Source organism: Mesoplodon mirus, assembly GCF_964341445.2.
Source record: "Mesoplodon mirus genome assembly, chromosome: X".
Taxonomy (NCBI): Eukaryota; Metazoa; Chordata; class Mammalia; order Artiodactyla; family Ziphiidae; genus Mesoplodon; species Mesoplodon mirus.
The window spans coordinates 15,878,423-15,902,399 of record NC_138981.1 but is presented as its reverse complement, the minus strand read 5'-3'; the positions used below and the strand labels follow the sequence as shown (position 1 = coordinate 15,902,399).

The following is a 23,977-nucleotide window of genomic DNA, read 5'->3' as shown; positions in this document are numbered from 1 at the left end:
TGAAATTTCAAGGGGAAAAACATCCAAAACCTGAACGAAAAAATCAAAATTCCGAAAACATTAAGACTGTTCATTCCAATGTCTGGGACTGAATTCCACATAAGCACCTGTGAAATGACAAGCCCATGAGCTGCAACACTGCTGACCCAGAGTCCCTAAAAGCCTTCCCCCGTTCCCAGAGGCCACTCCTCTTCCAATCAGGCAGGAAGGACTTGAATACAAGGCCACAGAGGAATCTAGGAGAGAGCGAGGCTGCCATCAGCCCATGCACGTGGCAACATGGGGAATGAGTGAGCCCGGCCCAGCCTAGCATCACACCCAATCCCTATTAATCCCCTACCACCAAAATCTTCCACTTTACATCCTCTCATCTACATGGCTAACTCAGGTTGGCATTTTGCTGTCTGGGACATGGAGTTCAGCCAAACCAAGTTGAAAGGAGTAAGAAGGAAACCTAAGAACTGAAGAAAGAAAAACACATCAGCCATGAAAACCACAGACTGCTGTCCCAAAAAAGGCCCCTTGCTCTCATCTTAAACAGAAGGCAATGCTCCAAACAGGAGGGGGGACCTCCACTGACACCAAACAAACATTAAGGGAATCAGACTGCTGCAGAGTATTACAATGGTCTGTTAAATCCATTCCAGCTCATTTGTGTTACAGAAAAGAGAAGGAACTTGCCCAAGGGCATGCAGAGTCTGCCTGGACCTGGGTGAGAACGTGTCTGGCTTTTCTGCACAATCCCATGAGTCCTTCTAATGGCCAATGGCTGCCAAATACTTCTATCCAGCCCCAGCTCTCCCCAGAGCTCCAGCCCCATATATTCTACCAACTCCTCGACACCTCCTCTTGGCTGTCTCTAAGGCTCAAATTCCAATATGCAACACTGATCTCATGATCTTGCCTCAATACTCCCAACACGAGCTTTTCATTCAGGGCTTCTAGGCTTAACAGATGACATCACCATCCATTCGGTTCCTGAGACAAAGGCCAGGAAATCATGTCCAGTGTTTGAACTCTAGCCCTACCAGGTCCTAGCTGTGACCTTAGGCAAACTAAGTAAGGTCTTTATACTTCAGGTTTTGTCATCTGAAAAATGGGATAATGACAGGAATTACCTCATAAGATAGCTCTGAGCACTGCAAGAGAGGTGTATAAAGTGCTAAGCTCATAGAAAACATCTTTGTATGCACAGCTCCCTCTATCCTCTCGCCTGCTCTCCCCTGCCCCACCCCCCACCTGGTTAACATGGTTCAACCCTTTCCCTTTCAACTCGAGAGTGACTCCCCTCTGTAAGCCTTCGTTGATCAGTCCCTGGCTGCCAAGGCCAGGACCTAAATTCCTGCCATTTTTCATCCTCAAAGCACATTGTAATTTCCACTCACCACATATCATAATTATATATTTACTTTGTGATGGTCTGATCAATGGCCATCTCCTCCAATAGTCTATAAGCTCCATGAGGGCAGGGACTGGATGTGTTATACCTCATTTTTGTATTCTCAACACAATACCGGGCACTTAATAGGTATTTAATAAACATTAGTTGCTTGAAGCGCTCAAGAAGCACGTTTACCAGCAGAAAAACAGACCTAGAGATTAGAAGAGAAGTCCCAGGACACCAATCCAAGTGAGAGCCCATGGCCATCTTAGCCAGGTGGCTATGCAGAAAGGGCCCAGTGAGCCCCATCCAACCATGGCGAGGCTCGGGATTTACTGCTTGTTTGACCGTCATTCTAACAGTTCAGGATGTGGTCTCCACAGCATTAGAACAGACTCTGCAGAAACATGCATGGCCACACCTCACAGATTTTTTACATGAATCCCAGTCCCTCCGATACCTTTCCTAATGTAACCATCACTCCACAGTGGGTGTGATTCTCATGTTTAAAAACACGTATTTTTGTACCACAGGACCTCTAAATGCAGCCAACTACTCCATCTGCAGCTCAGCTGAAGAAACAACTGTCTGTTCCAACTTGGGGGTAAAGCTGAGCTCTACTGGACCGAGGAGAGAATGGCATCTTGGCTCCCCAATGTGGTACCAATAAGGGATGTTCAGGAATATTTTTACTACACCCTATGTTTATTTATACAGCAACTCTAGAACCTAGTCTCCTTGTAACATGGGACTCTAACATACATAGGAAAGTATTTGAAAGAGCAGGTTTTGACATTGGGCAGGCCTGGTTCGAATTCTGGCTCTGCCACTTACTAGTTATGAATGAAACCTTAGACCCATATGACTTGACCTCTCTCGGCCAGTTACCTCATCTACACTAAGAGATACAACAATACCTAGATCTGATAGTTGGAGGAAGAATTATACACAATGCACAGCATATGGCTATATATATTTATCTATCACCTTTAAGAAAATTCTTTGTACACAGAGTTCTACATCAGAAGTTAAGTTCTGTACCACGCCTAACACAGAGCCCCACCCATCCCCAGAGGCTATAAAGTGAACACCTCAACCTCCCTTTGCCTTGTTTATTCTCTTCTAGAATACCAACCCACTTCTTTATGGGACTATCTGACATCACCCGTCTATTTTGAGAACTCTCTGAGCATAAATGATCCTTCTTCCTAAGTTGGACAACTGAAATGTTATACAAACCACCCTACTTCCTCTTGTCTTTAGAATCAAACACCCAATCCAGTTTTCTCAGGGTTTTTCTCATGCTGACATACACATACACCCTTTTTTGGGACTATGACTTCACCAGCATAGGACTCAGAGGTACTATACAAGATAACAGTTGCAGACATGGGGGAAAAAAATAAGAGCTCTTTATCCAAAGGAAACACTGGAGAAAGGGAAGCTGAAATTTGCTAAGTTGTGGTGTAGCCAGCAGAAACTGGGAGATCACTTGTGCTTCTGCCATATTGTATCGATTACAAACAGGAAACTAGTTGCTGCCACTTGTAAAATAACTGTTCTCCAAACAGCATTGAACTAGGCACTGAGAGAAAATACAGGAGAACCACCTCTGCCTTCCAAAGCTTGCAGTGTAACTGGAGGCACAAAACAAAATGGGCAATAGCGAACCATGCACTGAATAAGTAATATTAAAGAATAAGGCAGAGATAAGATAGGCTGTTTTGGAAAAAGTAGAGGCCTCCTGAAGGAGGTGCCTACTGATTAAGCAGATAAAGGCGGAAGGGCATTTTAGACATACCAAAGATTAAGAACCAGCCTGGATAGTCTAGAGACACTGAGAAGGGGAGAAACACACACAGTAGAAAAGATTTAGGGAAATACACAAGCAACAGAACAAGAAGTACAATATTTGCATTAGGGGGCAGTTTTATGTCCTCCTTACAAAAACAAAACAAACAAACAAAAACAGGGCCATCAAAAAGCCATACCCCCGAAGTCTCCCACTGGCATAACCCCACAGCGGCGTCACTTACCCGGATAAGGGAAGCCTGATGCCGAAGGGGTTTGGCTCCTGGGCCCCCCAACGAGGGTCCCTCAGGCTGGACAAGGGGCTGTCTAGCTTCATAAGGAGCTGAAACAGCAGGAGGGAAAGTTAGCATTGTAGACAAAGATTCCACCCCAAAATTATGATTTCACACACAAATTGCTACAGTGTCTGCTTTTCAGGGAAGAATTAGCAAAAGAATTAGAGTTTACAGGGACAGGGCAATCTAAGACAAACAAACCTTGGTGCCCCTGGGTACAATTTAACTGAACAATCGAAAGACAGTCACCCAATTTATGATAAGGCAGGAAAATATTTATATCAGGTTAAGATTAGGAATAAATTAGAAAGGTGGAATGATGTGAACCTAAATTGGGATAAAAAATAATGAGAGTAGTTAGAAAAGTGCCATGTTTTAAGTGTTCAAATTCTAAATATAAGGTAAATTCTATATATACCCTGCTATTTAAAAGGCTTCATTCATCATCCACACCCCCAAAGAAGCAAGAAAAGAAATATGCATTTTGAACACTAAGAATCAACATTGTCATTTATTTTGTTTTATTTTTTTAAATACTTTTTTATTAATTTATTTATTTGACTGCATTGGGTCTTCCTTGCTTTGCGCGGGCTTTCTCTAGTTGCGGCGAGCAGGGGCTACTCTTCATGGCAGTGTGTGTGCTTCTCATTGTGGTGGCTTCTCTTGTTGAGGAGCACAGGCTCTAGGCACGTGGGCTCATTAGTTGTGGCTCCTAGGCCCTAGAGTGCAGGCTCAGTAGTAGTGGCACACGGGCTTAGTTGCTCCGCGGCATGTGGGATCTTCCCGGACCAAGGCTCGAACCCGTGTCCCCTGCATTGGCAGGCGGATTATTAACCGCTGCGCCACTAGGGAAGCCCCTATTTTGTTTTATTTTTGAAAATAAATACCACTGTCATCTTTTCCTTAACGTAAAGAATGTAAAGCCAAGTAGAGAAAACTACAAAAAGGAATAAATGCATTTTATATTTATTATTTTATCACTTAATAACCAAACTAAAAATAATTTTGCTACCTTTAAGAAAAGGTTTTAAGCCACCAAAATGAATGCATTTTTTCATTCCTTTTATTTCCAGAACACTTAATAACGACCTTGCCAATATGGTAGGAAAACAGTTAAATGTAACCAGGTAGCATTCAGCTCCAACAGAAAGGAGAAATTATCACTTAAGATGAAACCATTTCTGATCTCTGTGGGTTAGCAGTTCAGGTTTTTGGAAGTATATAAACAAGTAAAATGCCTTTTTTCTGTAGCTTCTTATAAATAAAATTAGGTAGAGACAGCAGAGCAGCCTATTATGGCAACACCTTCAGCATACTTTGAACTTTTTAAAATAAAGAAGGTATAACAGCACGTTAAGAACAACAAACCACTCTTGGCTCACAACTGTTCTTTGTATTTCCTCCGAGGAACTGGAACACAGTATTATAACACATTAAATTACATTAAAACATCAAAATCACTGCCTGGCAAACCATGACGTGGATTTTCTGACCCTGCTAAGAATGTATTAAAAATACAAAACCTGCAAAAGAAACATACACAGAGAGTACATAGTCCAAATCTTAAATAAGTCTCACATGGTAAGCAGGTGTTGCCCTCAAAGAAGGATTTTTAAAATCATCCCATTTTGATGGAACATCAAACTTAACTCCTGTCGGAAGGCTTGAACCACAGCAAACTGTACCACGGCTGGGATACCAGTGGTCATGAGCTTCTCCTGGGAAGCTGACCTCACATACCTCTGCCCCTGGCTCCCCTCAGAGGGAGGGAGCTTCTACTGCTCAGGAGGGACACGTGTGGAGGGAGGCTGCCTGGCCCATGGCTCCAGTCCCTCACTGACAAGGGTCTTCCTTCCCTTGGAAGAGACAAACACATCTTATCAATAAGGCTTGAACACTCAGCCGCACGGTGGGTCATTTTTGGAGAAGCCTGGCCTCAATGGCAGATTTTCTCTTCCTACTCCTGTGGGAAGCCTGAGTTGTCCACACCCGCCTGTGACTGGAAAGATGAGTGTCTAAAGCCCTCTGGTCACAAATCTTAGACACGTGCTCCAATCAGCTCTAGTGGTACCAAGCTGATATTCAGGCCACCATCAGTCTGACTCCTGCCTCGCTCCTCAACTGAAGCTGAACTCAGGAGGTAAAAAGGTAAAAGGTAAAAGGCTCATTGCCTCTACTCTCCTTCCTCCCAAATAAAGCCTGAAACATGCAACTCAATGCAAAACAAACAATTCTTAGATCCCCTTATAAGAGGTTGAATAAGGAACTAGAAGTACCCCCTTTCTCCAAGGGGAGGAGTATAAAATGAACCCTAAAGATTTCATCACTCTGAGATTCAGTGTCAAACTAAAACAGAGACCACAACTAACTGCCCCATAAAGACTCCCCATCTGCAGTCACCCAATGAATGATATCCAGAAGGTGACTTTCAAGAATGCTTAAGAGCTTCAAAAATAAAACGGGGGCTTCCCTGTTGGCACAGTGGTTGAGAGTCCTCCTGCCGATGCAGGGGACACGGGTTCATGCCCCGGTCCGGGAATATCCCACATGCTGTGGAGCGGCTAGGCCTGTGAGCCATGGCCGCTGAGCCTGCGCGTCCGGAGCCTGTGCTCTGCAGCGGGAGAGGCCACAAGAGTGAGAGGCCCGCGTACCACAAAAAAAATAAATAAATAAAATAATAAAAATAAAGCGGGTGCCAGATTCTAGAAATACAAAAGGAAATACGAGGGAATACCTGAGCACCTACAATGTGCCATGAATTGTGCTAGGAAGAGATGTTTATATAACATTCCTCGTTTCATCCACAGAACAAACCTCTGAGGCAGAGATTATTCCATGTCACAGATAAGGGAAACTGAGGCTAAGAAAAGCAAAATACCCATAGTCACAGAGGCTAGAAATGGACAGAAATGAGAAATGTAGGCCCACTAAGTCTACCTTTAGGGCCAGGAGACGGACATCACAGCCCATGCTCTTAAGTGAGAAGATACCTAGAATTTACACATCAGAATAAGATGTGTAAGAAAAAGTAGAACAGACATTGATTTTAAGACATTAGATATCAGAAGAAACAGGTAAAAAGAGTCAAAAGTAGTTGCCTCTGCCTAGAAGGAACATACCTCAACGTAATAAAGCTCATATAAGACAAACGCACAGCTAACATCATACTCAATGGTGAAAAGATGAAAGCATTTCCTCTAAGATCAGGAACAAGACAAGGATGCCCACTCTCACCACTTTTATTCAACATAGTTTTGGAAGTCCTAGCCATAGCAATCAGACAACAAAAAGAAATAAAAGGAATCCAAATTGGAAAGGAAGAAGTAAAACTGCCACTGTTTGCAGATGAATTGATACTATACATAGAGAATCCTAAAGCTGCCACCAGAAAACTATAAGAGCACATTAGTGAATTCAGTAAAGTAGCAGGATACAAAATTAATATGAAGAAATCTGTTGCATATCTATACACTAACAATGAAGTATCAGAAAGAGAAATTAAGGAAACAATCTCATTTACTATCACATCAAAAAGAATAAAATACCTAGGAATAAACCTACCTAAGGAGGCAAAAGACCTGTACTCAGAAAACTATAAGACACCGATGAAAGAAAACGGAAGACGACACAAACAAATGGAAATATATACCATGTTCTTGCACTGAAAGAATCAATACTGTTAAAATGACTACACTACCCAAGGCAATCTACAAATTCAATGCAATCCCTATCAAATTACCAATGGATTTTTCACAGAACTAGAACAAAATTTTTTTTTAATTTGTATGGAAACACAAAAGACCCCAAACAGCCAAAACAATCTTGAGAAAGAAGAATGGAGCTGAAGGGCTTTCCTGGTGGCACAGTGGTTAAGAATCTGCCTGCCAATGCAGGGGACATGGATTCGAGCCCTGGTCCGGGAAGATCCCGTATGCCATGGAGCAACTAAGCCCGTGAGCCACGACTACTGAGCTTGCGCTCTAGAGCCCGCAAGCCACAGCTACTGAGCCCTCGTGCCGCAACTACTGAGCCCATGCACCTAGAGCCTGTGCTCTGCAACAAGAGAAGCCACCGCAATGAGAAGCCCACGCACCGCAACGAAGAGTAGCCCCCACTCGCCGCAACTAGAGAAAGCCCACGTGCAGCAACGAAGACCCAATGCAGCCAAAAATAAACAAATAAATGTATTTTTTAAAAAAAGAATGGAGCTAGAGGAATCACATGTCCTCACTTCAGACTATACTACAAAGCTACACTCATCAAAACAGCATGGAACTGGCACAAAAACAGACACATAGATCAATGGAACAGGATAGAGAGCCCAGAAATAAACCCATGCACTTATGGTCAATTAATCTATGACAAAGGAGGCAAGAATATACAGTGGAGAAAAGACAGTCTCTTCAATAAGTGGCGCTGGGGAAAGTAGACAGCTACCTGTAAAAGAATGAAATTAGAACATTCTCTAACACCATACACAAAAATAAACTCAAAATGGATTAAAGACCTAAATATAAGACCAGATACTATAAAACTCCTAAAGGAAAACATAGGCAGGACACTCTTTGACATAAATCAGAGCAATATATTTTTGGATCTGTCTCCTAGAGTAATGGAAACAAAAACAAAAATTAAAAAATGGGACCTAATTAAACTCAAAAGCTTTTGCACAGCAAACAAAACCGTAAACAAAATGAAAAGACAACCTGTGGAATGGGAGAAAATATCTGCAAACAATGTGACTGACAAGGGCTTAATTTCCAAAATATACAAATAGCTCATACAGCTCAATATCAAAAAAACAAACAACCCAATAAAAAAATGGGCAGAAGACCTAAATAGACATTTTTCCAAAGAAGACAAACAGATGGCCAACAGGCACATGAAAACATACTCAATATCGCTAATTATTAGAGAAATTCAAGTCAAAACTACAATGAGGTATCACCACACACTGGTCAGAATGGCCATCATCAGAAAGTCTACAAATAATAAATGCTGAAGAGGGTGTGGAGAAAAGGGAACCCTCCTACACTGTTGGTGGGAATGTAAATTGGTACAGCTACTATGGAGAACAGTATGGAAGTTCCTTAAAAAATTAAAAATAGAGTTGCCATATGCTCCTGCAATCCCACTACTGGGCATATATCTGGACAAAAGTCTAATTTGAAAAGATATGTGCACCCCAATGTTCAAAGCTGCACTATTCACAACAGCCAAGACATGGAAGCAACCTAAATGTCCATCAACAGATGACTGGATAAAAAAAAGATGTGGTGTGTATATCTATATATATATACACACATATACATACAATGGAATATTATTTACCCATAAAAAAGAATGAAATAATGCCATTTGCAGCAACATGGATGGACCTAGAGATTATCATATTAAGTGAAGCAAGTCGATAGAGAAAGAAAAATATATTACTTATATGTGGCATCTAAAAAAGTGATATAGGACTTCCCTGGGAGTACAGTGGTTAACACTCCGCACTTCCACTGAAGGGGGCATGAGTTCAATCCCTGGTTGAGGAATTAAGATGCCACATGCTGTGTGGAGAGGCCAAAAAATAAATAAATAATAAATAAATGTTTACAAAACAGAAATAGACTCACAGACATAGAAAGCAAACTTATGGTTACCAAAGGGGAAAGGAGGGGAGGAATAAATTTGGAATTTGGGATTAACATATACACACTACTGTATATAAAGCAGATAAACAACAAGGACCCACTGCATAGCACAGGGAACTATATTCAATATCTTTTGATAACCTATAATGGAAAAGAATCCGAAAAAGAATATATATAAATATGTATAACTGATTCACTTTGCTGTACACTGAAACATTGTGAATCAACTATACTTCAGTTAAAAAAATAAACATTTTTTAGAAAAGGAAAGAAAGTAGTTGCCTCTGGAGACCAGAAACAGGTTGAGTGGGAAGGAGAAGTATTACTGCGATTTAAACATCATCTTTTAAAATATAGATAAAATACAGATGGCAGTATCTGCCTCTGAGGGTTGTGGTAAGTAGAAAATAGTGCACATAAAGAACTCTGAACAATGCCTGACACGTAAGTCTTACCCAGTGAGCATAAGCTATAGATACATCCAGCAAAGGAGGCTAGCAGGAGCCCAGAAGAGAGGCAGAAGAGAGGCTATGAATCACAGACCGGTCCAAAGATGCTCAGTCTGATTTAAAACATACACATACGCCCCATTAGCCAGGAATCATGGCAGAGTCTTGGACAGAGAACAACCCCAGAAAAATGTATTCCTAGAAAATTGTCCTAGCAGCAAAGCTGCTTTCTGAAAATGCATAAATCCAAGTTTAAGGATTATGATGTAAGAAGGGGCAACAGAAACTTAGAAAACAATATTTCAAGAAGAAAAGAGATGTCACAAGGAGATGTCACTTCACATGTAATAGAATAGCTAAGATTAAAAACACTGAAGAAAGAAACTAGAGTACCAACTGCTGGCAAGAATCACTGAACTCTCATATGTTGCCAGTGGGAGTGTGCAGCCACTTGGTGAACCCTTTGGCAGTTTCTTATACACCTACACACTAAGGTGCAGTAATTCCACTTCTTGATGCCAGGAAAATGACAACAGTGTCACAAAAAGACACACACGAATGTTCATAGCATCCTTATTCATAACAGCCAAACCCTGGAAATAACCTAAATGTCCATCAACAGAAGAATGGATCGTCACACCATGATACATTCATACAATGGGACAATACTGGGTAATAAAAAGGAACAAACTATTGAGACACTACACCATGGAGAATCTTAACCACTATGCTGAGGGAAAGATACCCGAGAGTACGGTCATTCAATATGATTCCATTATATGAGGTTCTAGAAAAAGCAAAACTAGTCTACGATGATAAAAATCAGAACTATGCTTGCATTGCGGGGGCACGGGCGGGGAGGGAGTGACTGGAAAGGGGCATCTCTGAGGTGATGGAAATGTTGGTTTTAATGTCAGGCAGACTATTTTTTTTATTGAAGTATAGTTGATTTACAGTATTAATTTCAGCATAGTGATTCAATATTTTTATAGATTATATTCCATTTAAAGTTATTATAAAATAATAGCTGTATTTCCCTGTGCTGTACAATATATCCTTGTAGCTTATGTGTTTCCTACATAGTAGTTTGTACCTCTTAGTCCCCTACTCCCCCACCCTGCAACCACTAGTTTGTTCTCTGTATCTGTGAGTAGGTTTCTGTTTTGTTTTGTTTTATTTTTGCTGTACGCGGGCCTCTCACTGTTGTGGCCTCTCACTGTTGTGGCCTCTCCCGTTGCGGAGCACAGGCTCCAGACATGCAGGCTCAGCAGCCATGGCTCACGGGCCTAGCTGCTCCGTGGCATGTGGGATCTTCCTGGACCGGGGCACGAACCCATGTCCCCTGCATCAGCAGGCGGACTCTCAACCACTGCGCCACCAGGGAAGCCCAGGTTTCTGTTTTGTTATATTTATTCATCGATTTTATTTTTTAGATACCACATATAAGTGATGACATATAGTATTTGTCTTTCTCTGTCTGACTTATTTCACTAAGCGTAATTCCCTTTTTAGGTCCATCCACGTTGCTACAAATGACAGAATTTCATTCTTTTCTATGGCTGAGTAATATTCTATTGTGTGTATGTATGTACGTGTATCTTCTTTCTTCATTCATCTGTTGATGGACACTTAGGTTGCTTCCATACCTTGGCTATTGTAAATAATGCTGCTATGAACACTGGGGTCCATGTATTTTTTCAAATTTGTGCTTTCATTTTCTTCAGATATATACTCAGGGGTGGAATTGCTGGATCATATGGTAGGGAAATATTTTATTCATGATCAAAGTGGTGGATACATGAGTATATCCATTTGTTAAAACTAAAATTGAAGATTTTATTTTATTTTAAAGACTTTTTTGATATGGACCTTTTTCTAAAAAAATTTTTGGCTGTGTTGGGTTTTTCCTGCTATACGTGGGCTTTCTCTAGTTGCGGCCAGTGGGGGCTACTCTTCGTTGCAGTGCGCAGGCTTCTCATTGCGGTGGCTTCTCTTGTTGCGGAGCATGGGCTCTAGGCACACGGGTTTCAGTAGCTGTGGCCCACAGGCTCAGTAGTTGTGGCTCGCGGGCTCTAGAGCGCAGGCTCAGTAGTTGTGGCACCCGGGCTTAGTTGCTCTGCAGCATGTGGGATCTTCCCGGACCAGGGCTCGAACCCGTGTCCCCTGGATTGGCAGGCAGATTCTTAACCACTGCGCCACCAGGGAAGTCCTGATGTGGACCATTTTTAAAGTCTTTATTGAATTTGTTACAATATTGTTTCTGTTTTATGTTCTGGGGTGGTTTTTTTTGGTTTTTTGTTTTGTTTGGTTTTGGTTTTGGCCCCAAGGCATATGGGAACTTAGCTCCCTGACCAGGGATCAAACCCGCACCCCTGCACTGGAAGGCGAAGTCTTAACCACCGGACCGCCAGGGAAGTCCCTCAAATTGAAGATTTTAAATGTGTGCATTTTATCATATGTAAATTTTACCTCACTTTTTTTTTAAAAAAAGGCTAAGAAAGAATGAAAGCATGGACAACCTTGACAAACGCCGCTAAAAGAGCGAAGGAGAGAAGCAGGTCATTTCCTTGCCACTGGGGGAATGAAAGCCCAATTTGAATGGAATGAGGAGAAAATGGAGCATGAAGCAGAGAGAGCTGGTACAGACAGGTTTTTTTAAGGAATATCAGAAAAAAGAGTAGAACCTGGTGACTCGGTAGAACAAAATACGACTCACCTGTGAATTAAAATCCAAAAACTAGGCACCATGCTAGGCATAGGACTCCAATTTCCAAACCCAGATGAAATTAAGAAAAAAAACCCACTTCTAAAAATAGGGAAATTCGGCAGGAGAGACTATAAGGAAAATGAAGAATTCGCAACCCTGTTTTGTTTCAGACATCAGTGGGACACTCAGGTTCCAGGGGAGTGATTTTTCTTTCCTATCCCCCAACAACGTTATCTTGCATTTGCATAGGATTCAATTTCCAATCAGATTTTATACTCATGCTCTCGCTTATCCTCACAACACCCCTATAGGATACTATTACTCCATTTTAAAAGAGGAGAGGAAAATCATGGTTCAGAGCAGTAAGTGGCTTGCCCAAGGTCACATAGCTAGTCACATAAACCCTCATCTTCTGATTCCAATCAAAAGATTTTTCCATCATGCTACACCTGCTTCTCTCGGCAAGATTATAGTCTCTCTTTAGTCCAGCCTAGCACAGTTTTTTTTTTTATCTGTGTCCCTCTAGAAGTCACCACTATTTTCAATGCAGCAAAAACCTACAGAAACTGGGTCACTTTCAGTTACAGCTCACAGAATTTTTTAAAAAGGCGGGGAGGGGGGGAGTTACGGATATCCAATTCTAGAATACCTTTAGTTGGTCATATCTTAAACTAGGAACCTGAGCCCCACAAGGACAAGATGCTGCAGTGAATTTATGGAGCTTTAAGCATTGCAGCCTAGGGAGTCAACTCTGCAAGTCATTCTCAGAAGCAAGTAACATATTCTATCACCAACATGGCCAGCACAGTGCAAATGTGAGCAAGCAGGCAACCCCACAACTGGGCACTTCACACACCTGAGCACAATGCCTCCCCTGGCATTTCCCTTATTCTTATTCCCAAACACAAGAGCTAAATATTTTCACTTATGTGCTCAGTCTTTAAAGGTTGAATCAACTCTTCTGCAGAGTGCTATCTTTTAAGTAGTTTCATAAGAGCAGTTATCATATAAATATGTTTGGTAGGTTTGCAGAAAGGAATAACAATTCCAAAATAATACAAATCCTTCATGTGCTATGTTCCTGTGTAATAAAATTTGTATATGAAGGATTGAATCATTATCTACAAGTCTAAAGATGAACTAGTTTGTAGGACAGAAAACAAGGCATTACTAACACAGATTTCATTTTATATATATATATATATATATATTTTTTTTTTTTTTTTTTTTTTTTTTTTTGCGGTATGCGGGCCTCTCACTGTTGTGGCCTCCCCCGTTGCGGAGCACAGGCTCCGGACGCGCAGGCCCAGCGGCCATGGCTCACGGGCCCAGCCGCTCCGCGGCATATGGGATCCTCCCAGACCGGGGCACGAACCCGTATCCCCTGCATCGGCAGGCGGACTCTCAACCACTGCGCCACCAGGGAGGCCCCTATATATTTTTTTGAACCTTGCTTGAGAGTATAAAATTAAATTGAGCCCTGTCTCCAAAGCCAGGGTAATTAAGTCAGGAGACTGAGCAGCTGGTGGCGTTGCTGCCCGATAGATGAAGGAGCCTCTAAGACACTGCCTGGGACAGCTGGCCTCTTACCTGGATGCATCTGCTCCGTGCTTTTCCGCAGTTTGCTGTAGCCATGGCTCAAGGGCACCCTCTGGTAATGAGGCGGGGAAGAAGGAGGGGAGGCGAGGGGTGACATCGTGGGAGACTGCGTTTCCTGCTTCAAAGAACCAGAGCAGAGTTCAGAGACGATCACTCAAGGAGCCTGGCGCTCTGAGCTGCAGTTATGAAGTATAACTCAACTCTACTGCCAGTAAGCAGGCTGCTTTAATAAATGGAGGAGATGTTTTCTCAGAAACGCAGCTTGGTTAAAAAGCAGTGTCTGAGGATTCAAAAGTCTCCCAGAGAACAGTCTCGCCGGAGCTCAGTTACCTAAATTACTAAAACAAGCCTGAAACACTTCCAGTTACTCCAATAATATTTTCCTTGGGGAAACGAAAGACACTGATCACATGAAATAACATTCATACTCCCCAATTTTGATCTCTTCGTGAATAGATTCAATTTTCATTCATTAATAAAGGCTTCTATTTCCTGGATTTACACTTATCAAGTCTTCCAACAATGTGGATATTTTTTTAATATTTTAAATGGTTAATGCTAAATATTCTGGGAGCTGGCTGGCCAAAGTAAAATGCCAGCTTTTTTTTATACTGAGAAATTGCAAAACAATTCATTATGGGTAAACCACTCCAACTAGCCTATTCCTAAACACTAGGATGGAGCTTTAATAAACTACAATTGAAATCTCAACTCGAATGTGAACTTTATGTAGGACCCCAGGCAAGACAAGCAACCTTCTTACTTGGCTACTGGGTTTCCTCCTTTTTTTTTTTCTTTTAATGCTACCAATAGACTGGTAACTTTGGAACACCCAAGTAATAAGGAAACAGTACTTTTCATCAATATAGAGACTATATAGGTGCTCTTAGTCACAAAAAATAATAATAATGCAATCTGAGATAATAATCAAGTACTCTTTTTCAAGTAAAAGAAAAGAATATTTGCTTTGAATTGTAAGCGCACACCCACAGACTGGGTGGGCCTAGCATAAGCCCAGCCTGAAGTGGAAGGATGTGTCCTCAATCGCGCAGCCAGGGGATGGGCCTGGAAAGTTCCCAGGGCATCCAACCATCCTGGGATAGTGGACCCTCATTCCTCTCCAAATGCTGGTGGGAAAACATGCCAAAGGGTATTGGCTGAAGATTCTGATACAGCCATACCTCATTTTATTGCACTTCACAGGTATTACTTTTTTTTTTTTAACAAATTGAAGGTTTGTGGCAACACTGCATCGAGCAAGTCTATTGGCACCATTTTTCCAATAGCATTTGCTCACTTCACGTCTCTGTGTCACATTTTGGTAATTCTTACAATATTTCAAACTTTTTCATTACTATTGTATTTTTAAGGTAATCTGTGATCAGTAGTAACTTGCTAAGATGAAAGCAGTTTTTAGCAATAAAGTATTTTAATTAAGGTATATACGTTGGGGGTTTTTTTTAGCCCTAATGCTCTTGCATACTTAGTAGACTACAGTATAGTGTAAATGTAACTTCTGTATGTACTGGGAAACCAAAAAGTCGTGTGACTCGCTTTATTGTGGCAGTCTGGAACCGAACCCGCACTACCTCCAAGGTATGCGCCTGTACACCTTTATATCTAAATCCCTAAAAAAAATAAAATAAAATCAATCAATCAATCAATCCCTGAAGAACGAGTTTAAAACATGAGAATTATGAAAGCAACAGAACATGCTACACCTAACTTAAATATGAAACTTCTGCAACGATACCTCAAATATCCAGCATTATCAGGGTGAGCCATATACATTAGTTTTCCGACTTAATCCTTTAATTGTCTTGCATTTGAAAAAATTTTGATTGGTCTTCCTAAACATAACAGATTTTTCTTCCTTATAGAAGATACTATAATTGAATATAATTTGACTTTTATGCATAATTCAGTATCTTATCTTCATTGGAAGTATGGGATGTACCTTGATGCCCTGAGGGTTCACTAATGTGTAAGTCTATTTTACCTCTTCTTGATAAGCTCACTCATCTGGAATTTACACTTTGGTCTCTACCAGTCACTATCTGACTATTGCAAATAGTGGTCTAATTTTAAAAGTCCGTCCACCCTATTCTTGTTCCGGCTACACATGTAATGGCAGCATTTCCCAACATGGCACTCTAAACATGCTCCCCAAGAAGGGATTCCCTGGTGAAAGAAGTTAATACATGCCGATCTCCAGGTCTCTTTATTGCAGGACTTCTCAAGGCCTTTACTGTGCTAATGTGCACTGTGAACGTCTAAGACTGAGTATTTAGCCTTTCCCCCAAGAATAGGCCATGAAGCAGCATTCTCCAAACATATTTAACCAGAGAAACCTTTCCTCCAGGTTTTTTTGGAAGAAAGGACTTATTAAAAACTCCTAGAAGTTACATTTCGAAGAACCCATTTGGAAATGGTGATTAGAGACATCAAATAAGTGTGTTAAATCAGTAGCCTTACTTGAGACACAATTCTACATTAAAGTAAGCTCTGAACGGCCCATAGGTGGCTCATGGTAATTTCTATGCATCAGCCTCTTCTTGCTACAAGGAAACTTTACTGGCTCACTTCCAAGTCTATAATTGTAACCCAGATGGTGCAATTCACTGGAAGCTTGACAGCAGCTAAGAGGCACTGCTCTGTGAGAGGATTCATGGTCAAAAGCAAACAGACATGTCTGATCAGACTATTTACCTGTTTATCCTCATCATCCATTCTTTTGAAGGTATTTTTTTCTGTGATTAAATATGGAATCTGAACTTTAGTTCCATGGAGCTCAGCCATGTTCCCAAACCGGATCTCAGCATCAGTTTTTGACATCATAAAGCGAGGCAGCGGCAGTTCTTTAGGAGCAGAATCAGAGAAGCTCAAGTGAGACTTTATTTGAAAACTGCAAAAAACGGAACTCAATGGCCAAAAGATGAGTCACTTTTGAGGAAAAATTCCAGAACACTAAATATAGATTAAATTTGATTTCAACACAATGAGGACTCCTATAATAATGTCATAATAGAAAAATGCTACAGTTTAACACGGTATCCTGGCTCAACATTTTTAAATGCTGTTGAATCATCGCAGAACAAATTCAGGTTTTGGACAGATCTCCCACTTCAGCCTTCAGTTCTGCACCAAGATAAAGGATGTGACATCGTAGAAATCAGTATCAAGTGACAAACAGTAGCAGGCAGAACGTATATAGTGCTTATTATATGCCAGACACTGTATTAAGACCTGCAGATATTAACTCATTTAATCCTCACAACTCACTACAGTAAGATGATCATTAGCCTCCTTTTATAGATGTGGAAACAGACCAGAAGGAGCTAAGGAGACACAGCTCATCTGTGGCAGAGCTGGCTCTTCACCAGCCAGGGCTGCTGACCTACAGAAAGGCCCCTCATTCCCAGGACAAACTTACTGCATACAACACTTTCTCACCTTATGTCATTGCTTAAAGAATTTTCACACTCAATCTTCAGTTGTCTTTTCATAATGGAATAAGAAAAATGGTATAAAGTTAGAGCAATCAGTCCAACGTTCAGTCAGATTCTACTGTCAAAACCATTAGCTACACTCTATGCCACAAAGAGCTGAAACCCAACTGTCTGGTATATTTACTTAGCTTTCAAATTTCTAACAAAACTATTCTGAAAACAGAAATGATACTTTGGCACACTTCGAGTTCTCAGCACAGCAAATCACATACAACACAGCACAAGAATGCCAAAAATGGGTATAATATTCTGGATTAGGCATAATGATTTGCATCTGGATCCATTGTTCGGGGTAATACTCATCAGTGTGCCTCTGCCTTCCCTTAGCTCCCTCTTCCAAAAACACAGCTGCACTTCCAATGATTGAAGCTGTGCTAAAGCCAGAAAACCTCTTAGCAACAGCAAGCAGTATCCCAGCTCCCCAGGCAAAGAAGGCCCCTGGTTCTCTAATATCCACATCATGTTTATTTTTAGTTGCTATGTCCACATTTGATTTAAAGAAGTAGGCAATATGACAAATCCCTGCGTGATCAATCAGTCAAGGGCCCAAGAGACATAAATAGAATAACCAATCTGGAAAATTAAAACAAGACTTTCCTCTAAAGACAGGATGGCCACCATTTTTAATATTTTACTCTTCCCTAACCATGGCAGCTCTCCAACACTCAAGGCAGGAATGGACTTCAAAAGAAAAAAGGCAAGAAAAAAGAAAGTCTAGATTCTTAGTAAATCAAATATCAGCTAATCCTATGGTTCTCTTCTCAGAAAGGTATTTGTTTCAGCTCAGTCTGCAAAAAGGATCTAAAAAACATGGAATGAGATCACATAAAATAACTTGCACTCTAATCTGCCCATGAGAGGATGATGCTACTTCCAAGCCCTATTTGAGGGAGAAAAGAAGTAAATGTTTGGCATTTGTAAGCTCCCTGACCAGCGTTTCACTGGTGTTCAACAGATAACTCTGGGAACAATGGAACACAAACCCAGCTGATGAATATCAACTATTACACTAGAGCCCCCAGCTGTCCTTTAGGACACCGTCACGTCACACATTCTCCTTCCCTGGCTATGGCATTTCTCCAGAACTGTTCACCTGGGAAAGAACCTCCCTCCCCCCAGATAGCAAAAGACAAAATACAGCTGAATTTCTCTCGTACTTTCTTTGTTTACAAGGTTTTAAACAATTCTCACTTAACAGAATTGTAACCATATATAATGATATCCCTATCATTGAAAAGTTTAATGAAGGTGCTATTTTTCTTAAGCTGCTGCAAGCTTTTTTTTTTTTTAATGCTGCAAGCTTTTAAAAAGTGAAAAGTAAAACTCTAGTTTGTCGATGTTCAGCCTAAATGTTGTCTCCTAGTCATGTGTACACCAAATTTAATAGTGCAACTTTATTAGAAAATTAAACAGTAAAGTACCTGCTATCCAGTGATTTATGTCAAGTAATCACAGGAGAAGATTTATTTGTAGTAGTTGTTTAGAATCTTTTCTCCCAAACTGAATTAATACCAGGAAACACATCAAGAGTTCAAATGAAATACTGATAGGGGCCAAGGACACAATGAGCACAGCAATCATTTGTTTCATAATGGCATCTTATGTTGTATTCTTTGAACACAGAAATGCTTTGTATATTAAATAGAAATGACTATTTTTCCCTTCCACAAAGAAAACTATGCCTCTCCTTTTTTATACATGTGACCCTCTAAGGGAAAAAATCCTTTGTTTTCCCATGTTTGATGGAGCCATGAATATAAGAAATACTTCAATCTCCTCAATCCATTAAAAGAAACATAAGCAGCATAAATGCAGTAACAAATGGCAAATTACAAAGTGGCAGCTGCTGTGCAGTGTCCTCCCACGCTGTCCACTGGAAATATAATGTCAGCCACATATATTATTGTAAATTGTGTAGTAGCTACATTACCAAAAAAAATGTTAAGTAAAGAAGCCAGTGACAAAATTACAAATACTGCATCGTTTCACTTACATGAGGGATCAATCGTCAAACTCATAGAAACAGAAAGTAGAATGGTGGGTGCCAGGGGCCCGGGGTGAAGGGGAGTGGGGAGTTGTTTAAGGGGGGGCGGAGTTTCCATTTTGCAAGGTGGGGAGATTGGTCGCACAACAACGTGAATATACTAAACACTACTGAACTGTACACTTAAAAATGGTGAAGATGGTCAATTTTATGTTCTATATATTTTGTCACAATTAAAATTTTTGAAGTTGAAAAAAGCACAAAAGATACAGGTGAAATTAATTTAGTATATTTTAACCCAATGTTATAGACTACAGCATGTGATCAAGATAATAATTAATATAATAGTTTACATTCTTTTTTCAGACTAATGCTTCAAAACCCCATGTGTACTTACCTGTACCACAGACCTCAATTCAGATACACCACATTTCAGGCACTCAGGCGCCACAGTAGTGGCTACTGGCTACCCTACTGGAACAGCACAGTTTGGCTGATGGTTGCTATGAAGGAATATGGACCATTATGGCCAGAAATCTGGATTTGACTAAGAAATACTATAATGTTAAATGTTAACAACTAACTGATTTCTTCTTAAATTACGTAAGTATTTTGTATGGAGGGATGATTTATATAAAGCTTAAGTGTACCACCTGAAGACTTTTAACAAATGTATATGTAAGCTCACAGCAAACACTCAAATTAAGATACATTTCCATCATATAGAATTTGCCTTCATATCCCTTTCTAGTTAATCCCCTCGCCTTGTCCCACTTAGCAACCTACTCTAATTTCTAAATCCACAGATTACCTTTGCCATTATAGAACTTCACAAAATGGTATCATACAATATTAATCTTTGTGACCACCTTCTCTGACCAACACTTTGTCTGTGATAATCATCCAATGCACCACATAATCATCCAAAGACATAATTCATTCTTTTTCATTGCTATGGAATAATCCATTTTTTATGAATATATTGAAATTTTTTAAATCCAGTCTCCTGTGATGAACATTTGGGTTGTTTCCAGTTTGGAGCCATTAGGAATATAGCTGCTGTGAACATTCTTATAGATGGTTTTTGACAGACATGAATTCATTTATCTTGGGGATATACCTATGGACCACATTCAACCTGCTGCCTATTATTATGCACAAAGTAAGCTATAAGGATGTATTGTACAACAGAGGGAATATAGCCAATGTTTTATAATAACTATAAATGGAATATAACCTTAAAAAATTGTGAATCACTATACCGTATACCTGTAACTTACATAATATTGTACATCAAGGTATACTTCAGTTTTAAAAAATAGTATTACCATTAAAAAAAAGAATGGGTTTTACATTTTTGAATGTTTGGAAAACATCAAAAGAAAAATATTTCAGGACATGAAAATTATGAAATACAAATTTCAATGTCCATAAATAGTTTCACTGGAACACAGCCACACTCTTTTGTTTACGTATTGTCCACTTCTGCTTTCACAGTTCTGAAGCAGAGTTGGATATTTGCAACAAAGGCCACATGGCTCACAAAGCCTAAAATATCCACTACCTAGCCCTTTACAGGGAAAGTTTGTTGACCCCTGTGTTACACAATACAGTGGTTCAAGTAAAATGTAGTCTTACTAAAACAATACAGTTGCATTTAATAGAAAAATATTTTACATTACTTGAGTTTTTAATTTACATTTTAAATAATTTAAATTAATTATTAATTTAATTAAAAATTCAATTCCTCACTCGCACTACACACATTTTTAACGCTCAGTAGCCAGCCGCACGTGGCTAGTGACTACCATATGAGACAGCACAGTTTAGATGCTTGGCCAAAAAACACTACAAGGCAGCTACTATTGGTACACCCCTTTCTCCACGTGAGCCATTTCAGCTCAAAGAGATTAAGAAACTTGCCTGAGGGTACACAAATAAAGAGTGATGGAGCAGGGATTCAAAATCAGGTAGTCTACTGCTAGGGCCTACACTCTTAGCCACTAGGCTACACTGTCATCCTGAAAATTAAAATAGTCTTTGTATTGCAGGTTTGAACATTCAGGCTGAAACTGTGGCGTTTCAGAGGGGGAAATGGTCTAGAGAAAATCTACTGGAATTATCCACATCTTACAGGTGAGGAACTGAGCCCAAGAAGGGGAGGGTGGGTCTTGTCTTACTCATGCAGCAAAATGGCGGCAGAGCTACAGCCTTAACAACACTCCTGGCCTCCTGGGGCTCCCTTCTCTTCCCACTACTTTTCGTCGCCTATTCATTTATACCAGTTACTTATAGGTTAACAAAAATTAATGACAACGATGTTCAGTAATTCCAAAGTGAAGCCGAACCCACACATTTTCCTTAAGTTACTTTGGAAAAACATCAGGTTGGTCTTACTAACCCAAACCTGGGTTGATCAAAGCCTTATAATCGCCTACCTGCACTATCCACCTGTTAATTTGGAAAAACTTGTTGCTAAGTTGGAAATGGGAAGCTAGATAGCTAGATGAGCAGGTGAAGGCTGGTGTGGGAAGGCTGATCTTATAATTTTTTTGGAGGGGTGATGGTAAGTTACAATTATCCATTATCAATTTCATAAAAGAGCATTTAACAAAAGGAAACCAAAAAAACTATCTTAAAATTGAACACATTTCCTTTTATAAATAACTCACTCCTTTGTCCTAATTCTTTCTCCTTTACCTATAGACTGTGCCAGACTACCACCAGGTCAGGAATGAGGAACACAGCCCTAGAAGCCACATGAATCACATTATTGCACTACTGGGGTTCAGAGACTCCCCTTTAAAGGGGCTGTGGAAAAAAATCAAGGGGTCTGTCATGTTGGATAAGAAAGTAAATTACATCTTTATTCTCCCTACCCTAACCATAAGTTAGCATTTCTTTCAATTATGAATGTAAGCAATTAACTGCTGTAATATCGTTAGCAGTGCTTGCAACTTTGTCACCCGCCGAAATCAGATATTTTTATATCACATTACAGTTGCTGTGGACATCCTGAAGTACTGTTTATGTTCATCACTGTTCTGAAAGTATGCTAGTTATTTGGATCACAGATCTTTTATTTAATACATTAATAAAGAAGCATGTATATTGCTATATAACAACTTTTTTAAATATTTCAGTTTTAATTTCAAAATACAGTTGACCCTTGAACAACGTAGCTTTGAACACTGTGAGTCCACTTATACGCAGATATTTTTCAAGAGTAAATACTACAGAACTACACGGTCTGCGGTTGGCTGGGTCCATGGATGTGGAGGAACCGCGGATATGGAGGGCCGACTATAAATTATACATGGATTAACCCTCCAGTTGTTCAAGGGTCAGTTTTAATTGGTTTCCTTTATAATCCCACATCGTTGTACACATTTAAAATATTACTCCAAAACAGAGACACAGATGTAGAGAAAAAAACGTATGGCTACCAAGGGGGGGAAGTGGGGGGGGGTACGAATTGGTGGATTGGGATTGACATAGATACAGTACTATGTATAAAATAGAGAACTAATGAGAACCTGCTGTATAGCACAGGGAACTCTACTCACTGCTCTGTGGTGACCTAAATGGGAAGGAAATCCAAAAATGAGGGGATATATGTATACATATACCTGATTCACTTTGCTGTACAGCAGAACTAACACAACATTGTAAAGCAACTATACTCCAATAAAAAATTAAAAAAAAAAAAAACATTATCCCAAGAAGGGGTCCACAAGCTTCACACTGCCAAAGGGGCCCAAAATCCTACTCTTGACCCTGCTACACCTTCCCTCGGTCCTCACACCCACTCTTGGCCTGTCTTCGGAAAGGAGGAAGGTACAGGAGCTCCCAGGGCAAATGTTCACACGTGGTTTCCTCTGCAGGAATTCTCTGCTGGCCCTGAACTTCACACCCGCCGTCCGCCCTTCTAAGTCAGCTTTCACCAAACGTGTTGCCCCAGCTCCCACTAGGGTGAGGCCAGAGAGAAGCCTGGGGCCAGCCCTCTCAGGGCCCTGGAAAGGCAGTGTCAGCACTTGCAGGGCCCGGGGAGCGAGCATCCCCTACAGTTAGTTATACACCCTGGGCGCCTCTTGCCTACCCCCAGTTCAGGCCCTGATGTGACCAAATCTGTACTCAGAGCTTAAGCAAAGCTCCTGAAAATACTCCACCCAGCTGTCTTTAGAAGTCACTCTGAACCCTGGCTCCACAGAAGAATCACCTGGGGAGCTCTGAAAACCCCCCACGCTCAGGCCACACCCCTGAGACTAATTTAATGATAATTTCTGCAGGTGGCCCCAGGTACTTGTATTTTTTATTTTGCATTTAAAGTTACCTAGATGATTCTCAAGTGCAGACGAGGGTGGGAATCAAAGCCTGAGAAAGATGACTTCTGTAGGCATCCCTCAGGAGTTCCAGGTGAACCTGAATTCCAAATGTTTGAGTTTAAAGAGTGGCAGCTGGGGCCTCCCTGGTGGCGCAGTGGTTGAGAGTCCGCCTGCCGATGCAGGGGATACGGGTTCGTGCCCCGGTCTGGGAGGATCCCATATGCCGTGGAGCGGCTGGGCCCGTGAGCCATGGCCGCTGGGCCTGCGCATCCAGAGCCTGTGCTCCACAACGGGAGA

The 23,977-nt window shown here is 40.8% G+C and overlaps 1 protein-coding gene across 5 annotated transcripts in view; it reads right to left on the bottom strand.

Moving 5' to 3' along the window:
• Positions 1-23,977, bottom strand: part of REPS2 (RALBP1 associated Eps domain containing 2) — a 238,102-nt gene that overhangs the window by 140,361 nt on the left and 73,764 nt on the right. For 3 of the 5 annotated variants that reach the window (XM_082609610.1, XM_082609612.1, XM_082609614.1), the window contains exons 3-5: positions 16,572-16,720; positions 13,854-13,980; positions 3,418-3,515 (exon numbers count right to left, since the gene is read on the bottom strand). In XM_082609610.1, coding sequence (XP_082465736.1) covers positions 3,418-3,515; positions 13,854-13,980; positions 16,572-16,720 — 374 coding nt within the window. The remainder of the gene's footprint in view (positions 1-3,417; positions 3,516-13,853; positions 13,981-16,571; positions 16,721-23,977) is intronic. The other 2 variants (XM_082609611.1, XM_082609613.1) reach the window with 1 other exon arrangement.